The following is a 14387-nucleotide window of genomic DNA, read 5'->3' as shown; positions in this document are numbered from 1 at the left end:
GTTACTCGATCAGACAGAGTTCGGAATGAGTATATCCGAGGAACTTTTAAAGTCGCAGACATACATCATAAAATGCAGGAAGGCCGATTACGCTGGTATGGTCATGTAATGCGCCGAGACTAGCACCACCTGACGAGACGAGTGATGGATATAGAAGAGGGCACGAGAGGCAGAGGCCGCCCGCCAACCAACTGGACTAGAACCATCTCCAAGGATATGACGAAGCTAGGCCTCACGCCAGCAATGACTAAAGATCGCGCAAAATGGCGATCATGTATCAGGAGGGCCGACCCCAAATAGGGAATGTGCCAGGAGAATGATGATGATGAGTTTATTAATTAATGTTGTAGAATCTACAGCCACAAGTCTAGTCAATGCAATAGAATTCGTTTTATTAGTCTTTTTCTGAACAACTGTTTTTACCCTAGTTTTCAAGTACCATTTTGTTTGGTAATTAAATAAGAAAACAAATGGGTTTTTGTGCTTATAATTGTTTTTCCATTAAGATTATATAGTTAACTTTAGAAAACGTAATTAATATATTTTGTTTTATGATAACACGTCGTCATATATCAACCTTGAATATGACCCAATTTTGTTGGACCTGGCGCATGTCATTTTTGAGACACGTTTTTAAAAACGTTCTAGTTTGAAAATATTGTATTGTAAGATGTTAAAAAAAGGATTTTAAGTGTAAGTAAATGTATTACATATGTCATTAAATTACTTTTCTATACATTTTACTGTTTATTTTCCTAATTATAGAGACTTTTACACTCGAAAGTGGAAAAATGCAGCTATCTGATATTTGATCGAGTCTGGCCAAACGTATATAAATGGAATGGCATTTTGTGCTACATAATGAGTTTAACCATTTCTTAATGAATCCACCGATATATGGTTTATGCATAACATTCATACATTTTTTTTTTGAGAAATTATGATTTTTCTAACATACGTAGAATTTGCGGTGAACACCCGTGAGGGGCCTGCCACTTGAGGGTCAAATTTTTCAAAAAGCCTGCGCCACTCTTCCTCTGGATTTATCAGAAACCGTGCCACTCAACTGCTTGTAAAACCAAGTCCGGCTCCCGGTTACCTGCCACTTTCCGTGCGGCCGGCTCCCGGACTTCGCCACCTGAAGGGATATGTTTGAGTATTTCTTAATACCTACTTAAGTACCTTTGCCTACTTCTCGGGTGAGTACAGATTGCAAAATTGCAAAGTTTAACTTGGCTTCTCAAAATTAATTAAAAAAAAGTAGTAAGTAGGTGATAGGTAGGTATATACATACCTACCAAGTACCTAAAGAAAAATACCTAGTGCTTAAAACAGAGAAGTTTACAAAAATTAAACCTTAGGACATAGATTCTATATTTTTGTTGATTTACGACATTAAAAATTAAAATTATTGATGTTCAAACTTTTGCAGTTTTATTTTACCATAGTTATTAAACAATCACTCGTTCGCTACGATCGGTGTGAATAGACGTGTCTTGCATTATTTTTATTAATTTACGAATTAAAATCATGTGCAATAGGCATTGACCTCGATTTTAACAAACTGTGTCATGCGATGTTCTTTCCTTGTGCTGTGCAAGTAGTTATGACGTCAGTGTGTACCTATCAATAACTTTATACAAAATGAGTGGTAATAGTCCATTCGGCCGTAGCTCCAAAACTCAACGAAGCCCACCATCAACACCAGTGCCTTCGGATACCAGGAATGAAAATGCCCAACAAACAAGACCAGATCAATCTAGCCTAGACCTGGTATCAACCTCAGATCTTCAGAACTGGATGAGCACCATAGAAAAATATCTTTCTGAAATTAGCAGCATCTCGACGGAAGGCCAATTGAACGCCAACCAGAAGCTCAGGATCCAAAGCCTTTGCCGAAAAGTTTCCCATGGTTCCGCAAACATGGCAGTCCTCTACCAAAGCCTTAAACAAAAGGCCATCCAAAACCACTACGCCCTTCAGTCGCTGGAAGAAAACTTGACCTTTCAGAAAGTTTCCGAGCCCTCAAGAACAGCATCGTTAGCGCTACTACATCAACTACAAACGCTGTGTCTTTTGCTGATATGGTGAAAACCAGCAACAAAAAAGAAGTCCGCCCTGTTAATTTGAGTTCGGTTGCAATTTACCCTAAAGACCAGTCAAAGTCAAGCGAAGAAACAAAAAAACCGGCCAAGTGCGAGTCGGACTCGCCCACCGAGGGTTCCGTACCTACAAAACTATTAGGTACTTTTACGTTACTCACATAAGTCTAAAAACTGGGCTAGGCTAGAAGTATAGGTTCTCTAATGAGCATAATTGTGTTTAGCGCCACCTCTCGACGAATTCGCGAACTAATTAGCACAGCTTGCGTGAGGTCTTTTATAATGTTAACCAAATTCAACATTTTTTATTTTATTTTAAAGTAGGTGTTTTATGTAAAATTTCGTAGCTATAAATTTTAACACCTTTATTCATAAACGTACACTAAAGTTATCCAGCCGATAAAGTTCGTTTGTCCCTTTCTATCACACCAATACGTCGGAAAGAGACAACCGAACTTTATCGGCTTGATAACTCAGTGTACGTTTATGAATAACGGGGTGAGTATTACCGTACTGTAAAAATGTAATGTATACGGATTAATGAATTTAATATAGATAGGTAATTATTGATATGTGGCAAAACGAAGGAAATTGTTTACACCTTCGCAATAAGTATCTAATGATATTTTTTTAATTTACCATGTTACTTCACGTACCTACTTAGGTACTTATTTTAAAAACTCTAAAAATGTCTATTGAGTTTCTGTCGCAGACCACCATGTGGCTTCTGCATATTCTGCGCTGTGATAGAGTTGCCATAGTAGGTATGTATATATTGTATAATAGGCAATAAGAGGCAAAAAACATATTGTGCTAAAATATTTAAAATACCTACAGTCATTTCCGAAACGTGTGAATTCACGTCAATACTTTCTTTTATCAGTATTACACGGAGTAGGTAAACGTTTCGTGGCAGCGGCAGCGCACACTGCAGAGAGCGCACGTGGACACCGGCGCGGCGCCACAGAATATATAATAGCACAAGTAAAGAAGGCCCACTGCTTTGATGTTTCCGAAATGCCGCCTTTTTAAATACCTACAACATTCTTACAAAGAAACGAGCCGCACGTGCGCGGCGTCCGGTGATAGGGTTACCAATGGATCCAAACGAATTAATACTCACATTAAATGTTATATTATTATATTCAAGTCTTGAGTACTTTCTAGGTATATACGCTGTATTTATATATTTTTGTTCAAGGTTCCAACATCACAAGCCTTATTGAACTTTTCCGTGGGACTTAATCAGTAGTAGATCTGTATTAAGAATATCTTTTGGTATTTATTTTATTCAACATGTCTATTTAATTATGTATTATTAGCCATTCCACCCGCGGACATCGCTTAAAAAACCTCGCGACGTAAAGTAACAATAGAAAGTGCGAACGTGCATTCCGTGAGAATGTGCGCTACCCCTGAGTAGGCCGCGAACTCGCGGCCACAGCTCGCGGCCGCCAGGATATACTTGTAGCGCGGCGATAGGATAGCGGAGTGAGCCGCCCCTGGCAGCGCCAGCGGACGCGTCTGTGTGCGTGAACTAGGTATGCATACAACTACAACTGCTGTAGGCACCGCCCCCCCCTCAGCGCGTCCTCTGCGGCGCGGCGATAATCACCTAGCCCTAAGGCCCTGGCCCCGTAGCCGAATGGCATTTCTCCGACGCCAAACGAAAGCGATACGCCGCTGGCTCTGTCGCGCCAATACGCAAGCGCGATAGAGATAGATATCTACTAGCGCTTCGTTTCGTGAGCGTTTCGTGAGCGATTGTGCCATTCGGCTAGCCACCCTGGTTTCTCTGGCCCGTCACACGCGCCCGGCGGCGTTTGGATGTGAGCCGCATGTACCGCTGTGCCACACGCTGTCGGTCGCGGGTGCGTGGGTTTTCTGACCCTTGGTCACCCGTCGTCGGCGACGGAACTCAGAAGCTCTGGTAGACTGATTTTTGAACTGTTGTGTTGTGCTCTGATCAAAATGAATGCAAAAATACTTACATTGTAATTCTTAGAGGAAGAAGATTATACGCGACTTAATCCGTCCATATAAATATTGATATTACCCAAAAAAAGAGACAGTCAAACGATATTTTTGTATGAAACCGGCAAAAAGAAAGTGAAATTTTTAACTTGGTACTCAAACACTATTACATCATATATTCGATTAAGTATATCGAAAACAGTTCACAGAAGTACAATTCATCCATTGAATTACTATGTACTAACATACTAGAAATTACACCCCAAACAAAGTCTGTGCTCCGGCCGGCAGCGCGCGGCGCAGGCGTGGGGAGGTACCGTGTCATAGAGTAAGACTTGACCAATGACCACCTAGACGCGACACTCTTAGTGTAGACCTTTTTTATACTTTTTGTAAAATACTAACCCCTTATTCATAAACGCACACTAAAGTTATCAAGCCGATAAAGTTCGTTTGTCCCTTTTCGGCGTATTGGTGTGATAGAAAGGGACAAACGAACTTTATCGGCTTGATAACTTTAGTGAACGTTTATGAATAAGGGGGTAAGTAGTTTAATTTTAGCACTATCATACATTGTGCTATGTTTAAGTTCTACTAAGTAAAACAAAAATACATTATTGATTTTTTCATATACCTACTTTAATTGCCCTTGAAGAAAATCATAGGTTATTATTGTATGAAAATATCGATTACAACTCGTGTTAGAACTGTGTAGTATTCATAAGTATAACGTGAAATAAATTTAACATTTCTCTTTTATATATTACAAACAGAATATAATCACAATTACTATACTTCATTACCTACATGTCAAGTCTGTGCGATTATGATGCGATTAATCTATGATTTCGTTCAACAAAATGGCAGCGATAGCTTCGCGTTTGAGGAGCGCGTCCCTTCATTGAAATAATTACTTAAATAAAGATCGATTAACATAGCGTGTATACTAACCGATGAAATGTGACACGTCAGTTTTATTCGATTTTCTCGTATGGCTTAAACAGCATCTTGTTGCGCAGGAAGGCATTTTTACATTTTATTTGTGTGCAGGCAGAAACATAAGTCCAATGGACTTATGTTTGTAGCGCAAACGTTTTGCTCGCAGTGTCCTCTCTAGTATTACCTCAATGAGTTCATCATTATCTTTAGTGAAGTCAGTCATTTTCCATATCACCCGCCGTCCGTTGCTATTGTACAAAACGAATACAGACCGTCGCGTGCGGCGTGTGACCTTCGCCCGTCGAACCACCCGCCGCCGGCGACGTTTCAAAGAAACCACCCTCAAACATTTCCGAACAAAACATTCGAACGCCGTCAGTCGCGGACCCGCGTAAAAAACCACAACACATTCTATGAACATTGGTCAAGTGCGAGTCGGTTTTCGACTTTTCCATACAAAGAACTCATGAGCGCCTGAACGACTGTGATGGCAAAGTTAACTTTTCGCACTTTCAAGACTTTACGGATATATCTCGGAAACGATAAGAGATAGAGCAAAATGGACTTCAGATTTGGGCTGTCGTTGGCACAAATTCTATGTTTTCGTCAACAGAGACCTTTTTTGGACCGATTTGAACAAAATTTTGCTCAGTCCACTTACAAACGGTCTTAAGCGCCTCCTTTTTAGTAGAAACTTAAGTCATTTTGGCAAATGAAAAAAAAAATTTAACAATTTCTAAAAAGAAAAAGACAGAAATGAATTTCTTTCTACCTGTCCATCACGCTTACAAAATTTTAAGACGTTTAGTATTGCTTGCAGCGTCAGTGAGTGAAAATCTTAATTTGAGTTTTTTTCTCGTAAGTCCGACTTACGCTTGACTGTAGATTTCTAATAGGTTTTCCTGTAATCTACAGGTAGAGGGCTATCTCGTGTATTTTTTTGAAAATTTTACGCTAAGTAGTTTCGGAGATAAGGGGGGGGAATGGTCATTTTTTGTCTATTTTCTTAAATTACTTCTAAAGTACCAAAATTAAAAATTAAAAAAAAATATATTTCAAATGCTCATAAAATTCTCTTTCATTTGATATATAACACAATATAGTTTTAATAACTTTGATTTTTAATTTTCAAGTTTACCCCCCAAAAGTGACCCCTATGATTAAATTTCATTTAATTAAATTACATGTCCGTCTTTGGGCCACAGGTTTACATATGTGTACCAAATTTCAAGTAAATCGGTCCAGTAGTTTCGGAGAAATCGGCTGTAACAGAGGGACAGACAGACACACGAGTGATCCTATAAGGGTTCCGTTTTTCCTCTTTGAGGTACGGAACCCTAAAAACCTTGTGCAAAAGATGATTAATCCTGAGGAAATGAAACTGCACGTAAGAGCGCTGCGTAAAGTTAAAAATGGCGGGGTTATTATTAGCACGGATAGTAAGGACGACATAGAAAAATTGAAATCGACATTTACCGAATCTCACCATCGACGAACCCCTCAAACGCAGGCCCAGGATCATTGTACTAGGCGTACCGTCTGCTATGCGGGAACAAGAGGTCTACAGTTGTTTATACGAGCAGAATATAGCCGATAAATTTCCAGAATTAACTAGAGAAGAATTCTTAGCTTCTATAAAATTAAGCCACAAGTCAGGTAAGAAAGATTTAGAAACCTGTAATTACATAATTGAAGTCCCAGCCAATATACGCAGAGCTCTCATTTCTCAAAACCGAGCATTCATTAACTGGTCATCGTGTCTTGTGAAAGACTTTACAACCCTTACCAGATGTCTGAAGTGTGATTTCTATGGCCACGCTGCGAAAACATGTAGACAACCAGAACTGACGTGTGGACATTGCAGTAATCTAGGCCACTCGGACAAGGAATGCCCCAATAAAGCAGAAGACCCGAAATGTGCCACATGCAGTCTCTTCAAAAAACAAAGCAACCATCAAACTGGGGACCCTGACTGTCCCGTCAGGAAAATGGCTGAACGACGATACATAAACTCAATTGACTATGGGGAGATCTAAGTAAAATGAGCAGATTAAATTATTGATACTTTGGCTATTTTTTAACAACTTTGAAAAATGCAGTTCTTGCAATTTAAGATAGGTAGTTTTTGAATAACAATGTAATAAATGTAATAATTTAAAATATGCACGATCGACCTCCTTTTTAGATTTTATAAACGCTTACATAGCAACACATATTATCCAAGTGTATTTTTTTTACTTTTAATACCTAATATGTACATGTTCTCATGATTTTAATTTGTTTACATTAATTTGTGTTTTTAAACTAGGACATTATCTCTTTGCCCGAGATACAGGGTTTTTTTCCTAGTTCGGGCGCACGTATCACTGCACGTAAGATAAGTAAACGCATTAATGTAATATTAGCAATAAGGTTTTTTTCAATAAATTATTCTTATTCTTATAATGAACATAATAACTGTAATCAAATGGCCTCTAGCCAACTGGACAAACGTAAAAGAATTTTGTACACTTACAATGAAAATCCTGATATGTCGCAAGCTAAGCTAGCTAAATTATTATCCGTTCCTAAATCTACCGTCCAAAAGGTATTGGCTAATCATCGTTCGAGGTTGACGGTCGAAAGGAAGAAAGGTTCGGGTAGAAAACACGGTTCTATGGATAAAAGTAAGGCAAGGAAAGTCATCGAGCACTTTAAGAAGAACCCAACGCTGTCCATTCGAGACGTCGCCAGGAAATGTAAGGTATCGAAATCGTATGACTTGAAGATCAAACAGAGAGCAGGTTTACAATCATATAAGGCGTCTACTGTTACAAATCGCGATGCTACTAAACAGAAATTATGTAAAACTCGAGCCCGAAAATTGTATACAAATCATTTAACGAAATTTGATTGCGTTTTGATGGACGATGAGACCTACGTCAAGGCAGATTTCAAACAGTTACCAGGGTTACAGTTTTACGTCGCAACGAAACGAGGAGATATTGATGATAAATTTACAAAAAAAAACTAGACAAGTTTGCAAACAATTTTTTTTTAAAGAAGATACTAAATAGTATTAATGAGGTACTAAAACATGGAATGCTTTTCATTTAAATCTATTTAAGTACACCCGCCATTGACTCTCACCACTATGTCAGGGGCTCTTTCAAAATGTAAATTTTGTATCATGCTTATTAATTTTGTTTTTAGACTAGAATATGAGAATAAAAAAGAAAATAAAACAAACAATCGGTTTATCCACAAATTTGTTATGTAATATTCACGAGAAAAACCACATATAAGTCTGGTATATTATTGTGAAAAAGAATCTAAAATAATACCTAGTCGAAAGTACAAATGACACGTCAATAACGTCACGATTATAATGAAAAGGACAAACTCATCATATGATAGAACGGTACTCTTTTCGGTGATTGTCATAATTTAAAATAAGAAAATGTGCTTATTTGGACACTGACAGTGACAGGTGTATTACCGGTGATGGTTTTATTTGTATTAAATCAAATAGAGGTAATGTTGTCAATAGTCGAAACCGCTATTACATTTGGATACCGGTTTTGATTATACCGCTAATTAGATATTTAGGGCCACTTGCACTAACGAAAATGAAGGGTTAACCCACCATTTTATATGGAATTTGACAGATGACAGCCCACTATCCCCGAGTTAAGTTGTTGGTGCAAGTGGGCTTAAGTGATATAAATACCGAAATGCAATGATAACCGGTTATACCTTATTTAAAATCGGTAGTAAGAATACCGGTAACGATCCCTAAATGGAAATAAAAAATAATTGCAACTCCAATCAAAGAAGGGTTAAGTTGTATTATTTGTTTTATAGATGAGTACAATCTTAATTTAAGGGATTTCATACTTACTTGGCTAAATATTTAGTTGCTTTCATATTGCCTTCACTAATATTAAGTACATACTTTATGTATAATTTAATTTTGCAATATTTGATGTTTTGGCTATAAAGAAAACTCAGGCAGGGCGAGCTATTTTCTTTAACTTGACATGCCTGACGTAATATTTATAGGGCAAATAACTCGCCCATACCGAGCTGTAGTTGTACGAGCCTCGAAGCAGTGGAGTTCGCCACTTCGTTCGATATCTCGAGAACTACTAATGCTATCAACTTGAAATTTGGAGTAGTTTGAATACAATTTGGAGTATTGTGAACCTCTACAAATAGGAAGTATAATTTTTTTGTTTAATTTATTTGTATTTACATTTCTTGTATTTCTTTCAATACAAATAATATTTTTTGTATTGAATATAACTATTAATGAAACTTTATTAAGGTAATAAAACTTAAATAACAAATAAATAACAAGCTAACTCTAAAAAAATAATAAAACTTAAAATTAAAATTAAAAACGAATCTTAACTAAAATATATCTAAATAGCGGCATCGGCATTGTGCCAAAGATGGTGGCAGCATTCCCTCGCTGAATAGCAATGCTTATGCGTTGCGAGAGAAAGCTGCCAGCTCTCTGGTCACCGGTAGTTTCTATGAGCTTTGCGCTCAGCTCTTTCAAGAGTACATGGGCGCTTAGACCCCATGGCCCTAGAGTCTCGACACCAACCGCCATAAAGTGGTATTGGTGTCCGAGATCCCGATATTTTGCCACCTTTTTGCTTTCAGCCGCCTCCGCAGCTGCCCCAGCCCTGTTTGAGGTTCCTGGAAGATGGGAAGGTGCCAGTGTATCGACGCATGTGGCGTCCCAGACTAGCACCTGTCCCATCTTCCAAGGAACCAGGGTCATACCGTCCGGTCTCTTGTCATCATCCCTCGAAACGCCGTTTGGTTCAAGGATGGCCGGCGCGTTGACGGTAGCAAGAGACCGGCATATAATATCATTCAGGGCAGAGTGTCTGGAGAGGCGATCGGCGCTCAGTTGACAAGAAATTGGTGGCCATGGTGTCCAAACTCGTCGACGGTTGTGCCGCAGGGGCACCTATGAGGGGTGCAGACCTTTTTTTGTATTTAGATATAGTTATTGGCTTATTGTATAATACTGGCATAAAAATAAACTAGATTAGTTAATAGCATTAAACATTAATGATTTTAGAATGAAGACATTACTTTCTTGTCTGACTAGACGGAAACATATGCATCGGGACTCGTACAATCACGAGCTTTAATTTGTGATCCATTTCCGTTGAATGTTGCTGGATGTTATAAGGTCAAAAGTTTCGTGCAATAATGTTGAATGTCAAGTTACGATTTAAACGATTTATTTGTTTGTTAAGACATATTAAATTAAATTAAATATATTAAATTCTGCTTTAAGGTTGAACATTTAAAAAATATGATATGATCTGAAAGATAATCAACCTTACAGCAGAATGGATTTACCTAGTTTTAAAGCGAGCGAGAGGAGTTTTGAGCGACACAAATGCCTTATCTAACCTACCCTTGAAATGATAACTCTTTGCAAAAAGCTATCGTTATGGTTGATTTAGACGAAGCCTAGTTAGTGACGCCTAAACTACGCCATTTTTGTGGCTTGCGTATATTTAGCAAAAAAAGGCGCGGAAAGTGTTTATACGATGCCATTTTTAGACGGCGTAGTTTAGGCGTCATAAAATAGGCATCGTCTAAATCAACCATTACGGTTTTCGACATAATATGTAGTGTCAGTCAAGAAAATAGTTTGATGTGACATTTTCACAATTGATTTGCACGAACAAGGAGTAAGGCATTCACGATATCATGACAAATAATGTGACAAGAAACACAGTTCGCTGTTGGATTCGACTTTACGAGAACGAGGAAAATATTATTGACTTACAGCGAAACAACCATCGCCCGCAAGTTATAACACAAGAGCATGATGGCTGCCTTTACGAAACGAGGCATTTTGCGGAAGCATTTAAAGCCCACCCTAACTAACGGCCCAGCCAAGACATTGGTCTAAGCGCGACAGCGGTGAGCGACAGCCACACGTGTAGAGATGGGTAGGGTGAGTAAATACTGAGTATTTACCCGTAATTTACTCAAAGCACCGAGTAAATACTCGTATTTACTCATTTGGGTGAGTATAAACACTAAAAATAAAAATAAATAAAATAAAAAATGAGATTTAAGTACTTATTCGTGTTTATTTTAAGTGTGTGGACATGTTTAAATACTATTTATATTATCAGAATCTTATAGGACTCTTAGTTTGTCGAAAAAAAGGTAATCATTGTGAGAAAAAAACAGTGATAATGTTTAGTTAGCAGTTTTGTTTTAAAAAGCCGGTATTTACAGTAAAAGTATGAGACTTAAATTAAATCGATGTTATAGGTAACAACATGTTGCTCGGAAGTGACTGTTAATGGGACACTTACGACCTTTTATCAAGGGTTTTCCAAAGGAAACTCAAAAATGGCTCAGCTGATGACGTTCAAAGTACTATTTTTGGGTTTTGTATTAGGCAATATATGGGCAATAATTTGACTTTTTCTGGATATTTTTCCAATAACGAATTCGAAAGTTATAAAGGTATAAAACTATTCATATTATCCAAAAACTTTTTTAGAAACATTCAATTAATTTTTAAAGGCCTATCAGATGATGTATAACACACTGGTGATTTCTGAATTTTAGTTTTGAGAAAAATAGTTACATGATGGAGAGCACGTCTTCAAAATAAAATTCATACAAATTTGAGTACTTAACTTAGTAGTCCATTACAAAATACACCAATATTTCTAATTTGTATTTCCATTTCAGCACTCTTAAATAGTTTATACCCACCAATTTGAGTAAAAACGAGTAACACGGGTATTTTGAGTAAATACTGGGTATACATACACACGTGCGAATGAAATGTCCCATCTCTGAGTCTCGCTCCTCTGTGGCCGCCGCTCACCGCTGTCGCACTTAGACCAATGTCGTGGCTGAGCCGTAAGGCATCTTCACACTGCGGGAGTGCATCACAAGCCAAAAAACGATATTGCCATATAGACCCACATAAGATCAAAAAGTAGTACCCTAGTAACAATTACTCGGAAAACTTCGGTAATGTTCGTTTGCCCTCGCTCCAGCTGAAGTTTTTGCACGGTTCCCTTAAAAGAGTAAAGTTGTCGATGGTGAACATAATGACATTAACAACAGTGTCAAAAAGAAACCTACCTTAACAAGAGGTACTTTACCAGTAATCAATTTTAGGCAAGCCGGTAGGAATAGGCTTGTACGGACCAGCCGCTGCTGCATTGACATAGCGTTAAAATATTAGCTCTAAATAGCGAAAGTTTGCTATACGATATTCAATCTTAGGTGGGTCCCAATCCCAAATTAAAGCTCGTGACTGTACGGTAAACCAATTGGAAACATAGGCCACTCTACAACAATGTCAAAATGACAAGCAGTAAGAGATTTCTTACAATCTGAATTATAACGTCACTATGACATAGTTCTAGTGGCCTAGGGTTCCAATTGGTTGACTGTACATGATAAATAGAGGTGACACTTGTCAGCCTACCCGGCGAGTTTATATCTCCTCCAGATGGAAAGCGTCAAATTTCAGGCCGCTGCGCTAAACGAAATTACGTCTTCCCGGTGGCTCCATCGAACGGAAGAATAGTATACTTAGACGGTCCTAAAATTCTGTCAGTGGCACGTTATTTTTAAATTTAGAACATAATTCTAAGAAAATGTTTTTGGATTCCATTTTTTAATGTTAGACAATTATTTTAAAACAAAAAACAGTCATTTGCTGCGATTGCTCACGATGCAGTGGATATTAAAAGAAAACCGAATAGCTGTTTTAGCGTTGCACCGCTGTGGGCACTCGCCAAGTTGCTCAAAAAATTAAATATAACGCTTAGGTTTGTGTACCGTACTATTGATAGGTACAATGAAGTCTCTAGTGTTGAGGACAAAAAAAACTGGCCGGCCACGCTCCGTAAGAACACCAGCAGTGATCAAAGCGATCAAGGCCCGTATAGCAAGAAATCCTGTCCGAAAACAGAAGTTGATGGCTTTGCAGATGGGATGGGATGGGGAAAACCGTCAAAAAGATTTTAAACGAAGATCTTAGTCTACGAGCATACAAAAAAAGAGTGGGCACTTGCTTAATGAGCGTCTTAAAACAATAAGACTTAAAAGATCCCGAAAGTTGTTAAAGCGGTACGCGAAAAATCGACACCACGATATCCTTTTTATTGACGAAAAAATTGAAGATGATGTTGAAGAAAAGTATAATAAACAGAATGATAGAGTGTATGCTACGAGCTCTGAAGAAGCCATAAAATAGTTCCACGGGTGCAACATGGGCATCATCCATCATCAGTGATGATTTGGTTGGGAGTATCTTATTACGGGCCAACTGAGGTTCATTTTTGCGAAAAAGGGGTCAAAATCAGTGCAAAAGTGTACCAAGAGACGGTTTTGGATCATATTGTCAAAGATCTGCCCAACACACTATTTTCAGGACATCATTTTGTGTTCCAGCAGGATTCTGCACCTGCACACAAAGCCAAGACCACTCAAGCCTGGTTTGAGCGTCAAAAAATCGACTTCATAAGACACGAAGATTGGCTTTCCTCCAGTCCGGACCTTAACCCTTTTGACTACAAAATTTGGCAGGTCTTAGAGGAGAATGTCTGTGCTAAACCACATAAAAATTTGGAGAGCCTGAAGTCATCTATAAGAAAAGCAGTCGCTGAAATAGACATGAATATGGTGCGTGCTGCGATAGACGACTGGCCGCGGCGTTTATTGGCCTGTATTAAAAATAATGGAGGTAATTTTGAATAATTTTAAGTTATATTCATTCTCTATTAAATATACTTTAAATTGATATATAATTTATTAAAAACTGATAGGTACCTACTTTTGTTTTTACAGAGGGTGTCTCATAAGTAATGTCGGTTTTCATATGGGTGAACTTCTGCGCCTCAAATTAAACATGTCGTAACTTGTCGAGACTAGTCTCTAGTTCTATGAAGTGTGCAATTGTTTTACTTTATTTTAATCATTATCTGTTTGCTTATTGACGACGCGGTACGTTTTTATAAAAAAAGTATGGAGTGTGATAAATATGAAGTTCGTGTATTGTTAAGACATTATTGAAAACAAAAATTTAAAGCAGCCGTGGCTGCAAGAAAAATATGTGAAATTGAAGAGGAAGACACAGTTAACGAGCGAACGGCACAGCGTTGGTTTACTCGTTTTAATAGTGGAGATTTGACGCTTGACGATCGTCCGCGCCCAGGTCGTCCACCAGTGTGGGATATTGAGGGTTACAAGGGAAGCAGTAGAAAACCAACCTAGTACCAGCACTCGCCGATTATCGGACGCCCTTGGACTTTCCAAAGATACCATACATCGCCATTTAAAATCATTGGGCAAGACCTATAAAAGTTGTCGAATAGT

The 14387-nt window shown here is 38.2% G+C and overlaps 1 protein-coding gene across 3 annotated transcripts in view; it reads right to left on the bottom strand.

The window, feature by feature from the left end:
- Window positions 1–14387, bottom strand: part of LOC125240826 (zinc finger protein 62 homolog) — a 109159-nt gene that overhangs the window by 42605 nt on the left and 52167 nt on the right. Inside the window, exon 7 of one of the 3 annotated variants that reach the window (XM_048148953.1) lies at window positions 11772–12076. The exons of the other annotated variants lie outside the window; for them this stretch is intronic. Coding sequence (XP_048004910.1) covers window positions 12013–12076 — 64 coding nt within the window. The 3' untranslated portion in view covers window positions 11772–12012. Of the gene's footprint in view, window positions 1–11771; window positions 12077–14387 lie in introns of those variants that run through there. 3 annotated transcript variants of the gene reach the window in all.

This window comes from Leguminivora glycinivorella, chromosome Z, assembly GCF_023078275.1.
Source record: "Leguminivora glycinivorella isolate SPB_JAAS2020 chromosome Z, LegGlyc_1.1, whole genome shotgun sequence".
Classification (NCBI taxonomy): Eukaryota; Metazoa; Arthropoda; class Insecta; order Lepidoptera; family Tortricidae; genus Leguminivora; species Leguminivora glycinivorella.
This window is presented reverse-complemented; position numbering and strand designations above follow the sequence as displayed.